General features: G+C 47.4%; 1 protein-coding gene across 22 annotated transcripts in view; it reads left to right on the top strand.

The window, feature by feature from the left end:
- The window catches only part of ralgapb (Ral GTPase activating protein non-catalytic subunit beta), a 43633-nt gene that overhangs the window by 23714 nt on the left and 9919 nt on the right, over positions 1-10000 (top strand). For 7 of the 22 annotated variants that reach the window (XR_006031235.1, XM_042089359.1, XM_042089355.1 and 4 more), the window contains 9 exons: positions 210-392; positions 1174-1325; positions 1584-1771; positions 3387-3493; positions 5352-5507; positions 5833-5883; positions 6509-6712; positions 8781-8939; positions 9211-9379. Coding sequence is in view for 21 of the 22 variants with exons in the window: in XM_042089359.1 (XP_041945293.1) it covers positions 210-392; positions 1174-1325; positions 1584-1771; positions 3387-3493; positions 5352-5507; positions 5833-5883; positions 6509-6712; positions 8781-8939; positions 9211-9379 (1369 nt within the window). In the remaining variant the exon portion in view is untranslated. The remainder of the gene's footprint in view (positions 1-209; positions 393-1173; positions 1326-1583; positions 1772-3386; positions 3494-5351; positions 5508-5832; positions 5884-6508; positions 6713-8780; positions 8940-9210; positions 9380-10000) is intronic. The other 15 variants (XM_042089366.1, XM_042089365.1, XM_042089377.1 and 12 more) reach the window with 6 other exon arrangements.

The following is a 10000-nucleotide window of genomic DNA, read 5'->3' on the forward strand; positions in this document are numbered from 1 at the left end:
ATTTTTTTGGGGGGTGCGGGGGGGGGGTTGGTTTACAAACTTATTCAAAATCATCCCCCCCTCTGGTTTTTACACAAATCGCACCCTGTTTATGTGTATGATAAAAGCCTTGTTCTATTGCCCTAGCATTGGTGAGTTATTAAATAATAGCACAGATGATCATCTCTGTCTCTTCGGCCCTTCCTCTGTGCCACCTTATTAAATCTCAGGTGCGGGCGAGTGTGGAGTCGTCGGACAGGAAACGCGCGGTGAGCTCTGTCTGCAGCTACATCGTGTACCAGTGCAGTCGCCCGGCGCCGCTGCACTCCCGAGACCTCCACTCCATGATCGTGGCCGCCTTCCAGTGCCTGTGCGTCTGGCTCACCGAGCACCCGGACATGCTCAACGAGAAGGCAAGGGCTCGTCACGCTCCCTCTTTACCTCCCACACACCAGCACAAGCAGGGCCCTGCTGGGGAGGTGCTCCACTAACTCCAGAGCTGCTAGCAGGCTGCTGATGGGGAGGTGCTCCACTAACTCCAGAGCTGCTAGCAGGGCCCTGCTGGGGAGGTGCTCCACTAACTCCAGAGCTACTAGCAGGCTGCTGATGGGGAGGTGCTCCACTAACTTCAGAGCTGCTAGCAGGCTGCTGCTGGGGAGGTGCTCCCCTAACTCCAGAGCTGCTAGCAGGCTGCTGATGGGGAGGTGCTCCCGTAACTCCAGAGCTGCTAGCAGTTGATGTGGCATGTGAAGAAGGACAAGATGGATCTCTCCTAAATCTATACAGTGTTTTTATGTTAATGACACCTCTGCATATAACATATTTCATTATCATTTCTACATGGGTTTCACTGCACTGTTAAATATGTATTTATATATTGTACATTATTACATTATTTATTCAGTAATACTTGCTATTATAATCATATTACCTACATCTCTGTAAATTGTACACTTAGATGCTATCTGCATTGCATTGGCTGTGTGCCTGTACTCTGCACTTAGGCAATGCAATTCAATCTAATCTAAATGTAATCTAATCTAGTGTTAGTATTGATCTTATCACTCGGATGTTGCTTTTAGAGGAAGACCAGTTTTCCTTCAGGAGGAGGACTTGACTTCAAATCTGCTGTAGGTGCTGAGGGTTGTTCGATCTCTCTCTGCAGTGCGCTCAGCTTGGGCTCTCTGTTTGCAGGACTGCCTGATTGAGGTGCTTGAGATCGTAGAGCTGGGCATTTCTGGGAGCAAGTCCAAGACGGGCGAACAGGAAGTGAGGTACAAGGCTGACAAGGAGCACAACCCCGCCTCCATGAGAGTGAAGGATGCAGCTGAGGCCACCCTGTCATGGTCAGTACTGGTCACAACTATAGACGCTTTTGTCCAGAGTGACTTATAATGAATAAAATGAGTGACAATAATGAGAAAATGGCAATATAATGCAGTTTCATTCTTAAAACAATATCAGATATTATATCACAGTAAAACTAACACTACTAATAATAAAAACAAAATTATGGCTATATTGGAAAGTATGGCTCAAACTACTGAACTACTTTGACGATTTGTGTGTGTGTGTGTGTGTGTGTGTCCGTCCGCGTCCGACAGCATCATGCAGGTGCTGGGGGCCTTCCCCTCCCCCAGTGGGCCAGCGTCCCCCTGCAGTCTGCTGAACGAGGAGACGCTGATCAAGTACTCGCGCCTCACCTCCACCAGCCACAGCAACTTCCGCTACTTTGTCCTGGACAACTCAGTCATCCTGGCCATGCTGGAGCAGCCGCTGGGCAACGAGCAGAGTGAGTCCACCCCTGCTCCCACACACACACACACACGCCACCCCTGCTCCCACACACACACACACACACACACACACCAGCCCTGCTCACACACACACACACACACACACACACACACACACACACACGCCACCCCTGCTCCCACACACACACACACACACACACACACACACACACGCCACCCCTGCTCCCACACACACACACACACACACACACACACACACACACACACACACACACACACATACGCCACCCCTGCTCCCACACACACACACACACACACACACACACACACACACACACACACACACACACACACACACACACACACACACACACACGCCACCCCTGCTCCCACACACACACACGCCACCCCTGCTCCCACACACACACGCCACCCCTGCTCCTACACACACATGCCAGTCATTTAGTGTAACGGTTGCCAGCCAGCTTAGCTGTGCTTGTGGAACGTTGGTAAACCTCACTCCCCGATGCCTCAAGAGTGCTGCTGGCATGCAAGCCAGTAGCCTGGGCTATTGGCTCAACTGTCAGCACGCTCACCTTCCGATCCGAGGTGCTGCTGTTCGCGGGTTCGAGTCCAGGCATGTGCACGGCTGAATCGCGCAGGTTTAACACAACGCAGGTTCAACACAACGCAGGTTACATTAGCAAAGTCTAAAGTGTGACGTGGAACTAAAGCCAATTTAATAACTTGGCAAAAATCTATTTGGTATTTTAATACTGTAAGCAAAAGTCTTATTTACAAGTATCCTGCAGTCTGTACCCGCTCCACATGAGCCAGTGGCGTTGCCTTTTTGTTTTTACATTTTAAAGTGTGAGTGTGAAGGGTGTTTGAGTGAGGAGAGTCAGTTTCAGGCTATGTGTGTGTGTGTGTGTGGAGGTGGAGGACTGATTGGCTGCTATCATCCTCTCCAATGTCACACATTCAATAGGTGTGAAGAGTAATGCTGGGAGCCAATAACAGGAATAGCAAGAATAGCAAGTAGTGTATTCTGTCGTGCAAAATAGGGAACGGTGTCGGTCAATAGTGGTAATACGAGCAATTTGGAACATCTCGCTTTCATCGGGAAGGATCAGTTTAAAAATGTAATTGGAGTAGGCAGTGCAGTCGATGTTTCAATCTCCTGTAAACAGGCAGGTGTCTGACAAACTCTACACCTCAATCAGGGAGAAATAGCTTATCTCCCCAGACGCCAGCCAACTGGAATCTGAACACCTCAGGCTTGTAGACCCAAACAGATGGTTGGGAAATCTCCCTCTGGACACTTGAGGGAGGAAGGGGAAATGGGGGAATCTGAATAGTCTAACTCAGGCTCATACCGGTACTCTCAGCAAATGTCCGCTCAGGAACCGGGAGATATCTGGTCTCAGTTATGCTGACAGGAACAGGAGATGAGGGCAGATAATAAACTGTGTGAAGCAACGCCGGAAATCTACTAATGCGGGTCTGTTTGGGGGAAGAGTCTCACTTTGTTAAACACATTGCTGTTTGCAACTGAAATGTTGTCAGTGGCTAATGGAGAATGGAGACTGAACAGCAGGCCTGGCTCTCTGTCTGTGTGTGTTGCGTGTGTTGCGTGCGTGTGTGTCTCAGCAGACCCGTGTCCTTCCATCACCATGCTGATCCGTGGTATGTCCGGTCGCCACGCCTGGACCATGCAGCTCTTCCATCAACCGCGAGGAGCCAGGGCCAGTCAAAAGGTGAGGCGCCGTCCACACGGCCCACAGGCTGGCTTTGCATTCAGCTCATTCACATCTGCACATCTGCATGCGTCCACAAGGGCCACAGGCTGGCTTCATTCACATAATATGCACATCTGCATGCGTGGGATAAAAACATAGATAAGAAGGTCTGTTAGCGGCCCCGGCCGTGGCGCGACTGGCTGGGGCACCTGCACCGTATGCCGGCGACCCGGGTTCGATTCCCGCCCCGTGGTCCTTTCCGGCTCCCACCCCGACTCTCTCCCATTCACTTCCAGTCATTCTTCACTGTCCTGTCATTAAAGGCATAAAAAAGCCAAAAAAATATACTAAAAAAAAAAAAAAAAGAAGGTCTGTTAACTTGAATAAATTACAACGAACGGTACAAAACATCTGACTTTACTGGAGCACTTTTCACACACACAGCACTGGCATTGTTCTCTACCCACCTGCCCACTCTACCCTCACACATGGGCCGTTACACTTAACAAGGTCGTCAGGGTAATGTTTACAGAAACAGGCAGCTATGAATATATGGGAATAACTGGTTCCCATCAAATCAGTGTGATTTTTTTTTTCCACTAATGAGGTAATTAGTTGTGATAAAGCCATATTTAAAGCAGCCATATTGCAGGGTGCAAGATGACATTTCAGGAACCAGAAGGTGAGAGACATTGTAATGGTGTAAAGTCACAGTGCGCTAGATGCCACTGCTGGGAGCCGGTCAGAAACCCGAGGAGCAGTACAAAGTGTAAAACTAGTAAGCTTAGTGCCTGAATGGCATACAAATAACTTGCAAAGTACCCCCAGCATTGCAGTCAACACCGATTAAAGCTTGCTGATATCCCAACTATCCATTCCAAGTTGACAATGTGGTGGTGTTCCAGCCCAACATTACAGACCGGTCTAAAATAGCTCTGTGAAACCAGCCCCAGGACATTGGCCCACGTAGTGCATATCCTGGATTGCTAGTGTGAATGAGGCATGTGTTTATCTGTGTGTATACCATTAAAAAGGAATTTGAAGATCGGTTTCCTCAGGTCCCTTTCCACAGGTGTATTAATCAAGCAGACTGCATGGCTGGTAGTAAATAGTATAATTTGTATTTTAGTATATTTAGTATATTCTTTATCATCTACTGTCCTTATTGCTTAGTTGTGTTTTTTATATTATATACTTTATATTATAATACCTTTTCTGCTGTTAGTGAATGTGTGTGTATTGTCTGTATGCTACTGAGACCTTGAAGAGACCTTGTCTATGGCGCTGGATTAATACACCTGTGGATTAATACATCTGTTGTTCCTCGTTGGTGGAACACACTGCCAGTTCCTACAAGGGCAGGGACATCCTTTTCCACTTTCAAAAAACTCCTGAAGACCCAGCTCTTTAGAGAACATCTATTCTCATAGCAACACTTACAACAAGTCTTACTGATCCTAGCACTCACCAGCCGTTAAACTGACAAGTAACTGTTAAAATACAGCACTCACCGACGCACTTATTCTTACTGTACTCTAATGTGTTTTTTTTTTAAACTGTCCTAAAATTGTGAGAATTGTTCTAAAACTTACTGTTTACCATGTTGTTAGTCGCTTTGGTTAAAAAAGCGTCAGCCAAATGTAATGTAATGTAATGTAATGTAATGTAATGGAAAGGGACCAGATGAAGTCCATGAATAATAGCACAGAATGGGGCAAATTGTTGCTTGCTGTTGCTGTTGCTGTAGGAATCGGTGGGATTACAGTACTGAGGGGTGGATTTCTGTGTACTGTGTCCCAGTAATGTCCATCTGTTTGGCTTGCTGCTCTGTGCTGCATTTGTTGACCACGCATTCACGAGTCTCTTGGTCCGGCAGCAGGTGTTCGTCCCCGAGGCTCGGCCCACACCAAAGAACGACGTGGGCATCCGCTTCAACGTCAAGCACAGGCCCTTCCCCGAGGAGGTGGACAAGATCCCCTTCGTCAAGGCTGACCTCAGCATCCCAGACCTGCACGACATCGTGGACAAGGAGGTAGGGCAGCCGCCCAGAAATGAGTGAACGTGGAGAGGCATTAATCACTCTGTATTGAAGTCCAACGATCCTCTCTAAACTTTATCCTCCATCTGTTTGTTACATAAGCTCTTATTCAGCATTCGCTTGGCCCTCAGTCAATCAATTATTCATCAGCATCATGTTCTGCTTTATTTATGACCAGCAGTGCTGCACAGGTTTTTTTTTTTTTTTTAGATGTATTCGTTTACTTTCTGGGCCGGTTGCAGTAGTTTTAAATGTGGCGGTGTACGGCTGCAGCGGTGCTCTGTAGCGTCCTCCTGACCTGTGGTTTGTTGACTGACAGGCTGGGTGCTCCAGGAGGCGGAGCTCCACGCCACGGCACACAGATCCTGTTGTGAGTCTGCCCAACACAGGTTCCTCGGGAATGGGAAGAGAATGGGAAGCTTTAAACGCTTTGCTCACCCGGGCTCTCAGTCGGCCATTTTGGGGGGGGGGGGGGTTTGTTCACTCTGAGGCTGAGCGGTGGAGAGCAAAGCAGTTTGAATGGGGAAAGAAAGGCTTGAGTGGGCTTTCTCCAGATCTACACTTTTTCAATGTATGGTGGGACGGTGGGCTTGGTGGGGGTGGTGTGTGGGTGGATGCTGCTGGGCGTGTGTGTGTGTGTTTATGTGTGGTGGTGTCAATACTTTTTGAATGGTGACCACTGTGAATCAGAAGTGCATATGAGTGTAGGGGTCCACCTGGGTGTTATGTGAAATCAAGTTCTGTCACACATGTGCCTCGTGCACACGGTAACAAGGTCGTCTGATTTCAGATTGAAGTGTGTGTATTGGTATGTCTGTGGGTGTGCGCTTTGCTGTTTATTTGTGTATATATGTATTTCATCTCATCTGCCGTGTGTGCGTGCACGTGTTTCTGTGTGTGTGTGTGTGTGTGTGTGTGTGCGTGTTTCTGCGCGTGTTTCTGCGTGTGCGTGTGCGTGTGCGTGTGCGTGTGCGTGTGTGTGTGTGTGTACGCAGCTGGAGCTGCAGCATGAGCGTCTGCGTGGGGTGATGGGGAAGCAGATGGAGTACGAGTCGGCGCTGGAGCAGTACAGCGAGCAGCTCTGGAGGAAGCGCAGCTTCCCCGACCCCGACTGCAAGCCACCGCCCCCCTCCCAGGAGTTCCAGACTGCCCGCCTCTTCCTCTCCCACTTCGGCTTCCTCTCTCTGGAGGCACTCAAGGTACAGCAGGCCGGATACGCATACGCTCATTCAGTACATACTGCACTACAGCCGCTATATAGCCACTCAGTCACCACATTAGGGCTGTAACGATATACGATTCGAAACCGAAATCGCGACATTCATATCAACGATACTGTGTCGCGGTGTGAAAAGACAGAATCGTGACACACCTTTCTAGTGTTTCACGCAGTGCTTTGCATCTTACGCGGCCGCAAAAGCAACCCACAACTCCCGCTTTACTTATCGGTAGCCTACGTTGTCCAAAAACAAACAAATAAATAAATAATAATTTCATACCTCTCCTTGCTTCCTTGTAGACTATGTGTGCAATTTTACCAAACAGTATAGAAGTAAACCCCCTCTCCTTGCGCTCCCTCTCTCTTGCGCTCCCTCTCCCTCTCACTCTCCCTCCCTGATCATTTAATCACTTTAATCTGCAAAAAGTGTGCTGTCATAAATATCAGTCATTCAGAAAAATATTATAGGATATAAGGATATAAAATAGTAGATATATTATATTGTAATCCTCTGGTGTTCTAAGGGAGGCTATTAAAATGTTATTTAATAAAATGTCTAGCCCCCCCCCCCCCCCCCCCCCCAAAAAAAATAATTGAGATTTGTATCGAACCATGGGTCAATAATCGTGATACAAACCGAATCGTGAGGTTGGTGTATCGTTACAGCCCTACACCACATAGTGCACTATATATGCAACACCTATATGGTTATTCTATGTAGTAAACTGTGTAGTGAATGAGTGGGTATAGAGACTTTCTGGTGGCTATTTCCTGATTTCCTGTGTATTAGTCACATCGTGTATAAACCACATGATGGTATTTTATGCAAATTAAAAAAGACAAAACCTTGCATTGAACACACCCGTGTAATAACTGCAGTGCCCAGTGGCCCAATAAAACAGAATTAGAATCAGATCAGAAAGAAGAATGAAGTCAATTGAAATGCTTTCCCTTGTGTAGCCCCCCCTGTGTGTTAATCTCAGCAGTGGACATTTTACAAAATCAATGTATAAATCTTGGTCATTAGTCAGAAAATGACGGTACAGCGTACTAGGTAGTATCCTTTATCCTTGAATCTATCAGTCCATCTATCTATTTGGAAGAATGGCACTAACACACACACACTATCTAGCCATCTACAGTATCTCGATCACACACATCTGTCTATCTATTAATCTGTCTGTCTCTATCTGGCCTGGTCTCGTTCTCTCCCTCCCTGTCTTTCTCTCCATACCCCTCACATACTCTGTCCATCTGACACTCTCCCCTTCCCTCTCATCTCGTCTCCTGAACCAAGTATTGACCGTTTGTGCACACAGCCATCTTAACCAGATTTGCGCAATAGACATTCACTGACTAACTTGAAAATCACTTAATGCTAAACAAATTTACATTTATATTACCTTACCTGACACGTCCTGTCTTGCTTGGACTGATTATAAATAAGTCTACTGGATAATCGGTTTCCATTGTAATGTGAGCTCAGAACACAGAAGAACAACACAGAAGGCACATTTTTCAGAAGGCACATGTTTGTTTTTGTGATTTCCTGCATATACTGTGTGTGTGCGTAATGAGCTTTTGACCTTTTCCATGAAATGGTTCTGTTAATTGGATGAATTAATTAGGCAAATAAATAAAACATAGCTGCCTCATGGAATCTAATACGTCAGCCTGTCATGAGATTAGTTTTATTATCCATCTCCATGCAATACCACATTTGCTTCATGTTATGACTTTTGTGATTATTGTGACTAAGCAAAATGTACACAATTATTGGAGGATGAAAACAGTGTGACCAAATTAGCTGTCCTAATAAAGTCAGTGACAGTATGACGACGGTAACTCTGATGAAGGTCTTAACACACATGGTGAATAAATGAGGCAGAAGTGAGGAAAAAGAATTGAGGAATTAAACGCAATAAATGATGATGAAAAAAAACCCAGTCTGTTCCTGTATGGATGGTGTGTGTGTGTGTGTGTGTGTGTGTGTGTGTGTGTGTGTGTGTGTGTCCAGTCAGTAATGTCCTGTGCTCTCTGCCCGACAGGAGCCGGGAAACAGCCGGCTGCCTCCGCACCTCATCGCCCTGGACTCCTCCCTGCCCGGCTTCTTTGATGACGTCGGTTACCTTGACCTGTTGCCGGGCCGACCATGTGACACTGTGTTCATCTTCTACATGAAGGCGGGCCAGAAGAGCAGTCAGGAGGTAGGAGCCCTCGGGCGCTGGGCCAACTGCCATGAGTGGCCGCCTCACAGGGGATCTGTCTGTCTGTCTGTCTGTCTGTCTAGCTGTCTTTCCCCCATGTCTGCCTTGATGTCTGTCTGTCCAGTGGTTTGTCTTTGTTTGTGTAATCAATATATTGATTGCTCATTTCAATCTTGACCTCTACTTCTCTGTCTCTGGCACACACACACACACACACACACACACTCTAAAACACTAAATCACTCTTCCTCCCCTCGTCACTCACGTCCAGATTCTGAGGAACGTGGAGTCATCGGCTAACGTGCAGAGGCACTTCCTGGAGCTACTGATGTCCCTGGGCTGGCCGGTGGAAGTGGGCCAGCACCCCGGCTGGACAGGCAGCGTCTACACCAGCTGGACCATCAACACCACCGCAAACGGCACTGACCACAGCTTTACCGGTGAGCGCCACGGACGCAGTTCCGTTAGCTCAGATCCTCACACATTTAAAGCCAGATGCCACTGGGAACAGCACATAGCCACAGCTATTGTGCACACGCTGTAAGACACGACACGTGTATGGATTTAGCACATTTCAAACCAAAGGCAATTCAGTGTGCTTCATGTATTCATATGCAAACATTAAACATTACCATTCAAGCATTCACACACACACACAGTATAAATGTATAGTTACTTTTTCTCATATGCAAATGGGGTTTTATAGTAGCCCTTTACACATGTATGGTGCGCTACACTCTTACTCACTTGTTCACCACCCCCACACGCATAAACAGTGTCTCACACACACAGGCACACACATAGACAAATGTGTTTGCGTGACTGTGTGTGCGTGGGTTGCTCATATAGCCCCTCCGCTGAGCTGCATGGACACCTCGCCCAAGGATGTTTTCAAACCCAAGTGAGGAGTTAAGAGACGGGCTCTTTGAATGGCTGCTGCTTGGTGGATTAGTCTGGTGATGGAGCTGTCTCATGGAGCGCCGGGAGTCGGCCCTGACTGATCTCCTCCTGAATATTAATAAAGCTCATGCAGGCAGGCAGGCCAAGCTGTTCGGAGAACC

Source organism: Alosa sapidissima, chromosome 4 (genome assembly GCF_018492685.1).
Source record: "Alosa sapidissima isolate fAloSap1 chromosome 4, fAloSap1.pri, whole genome shotgun sequence".
Classification (NCBI taxonomy): Eukaryota; Metazoa; Chordata; class Actinopteri; order Clupeiformes; family Clupeidae; genus Alosa; species Alosa sapidissima.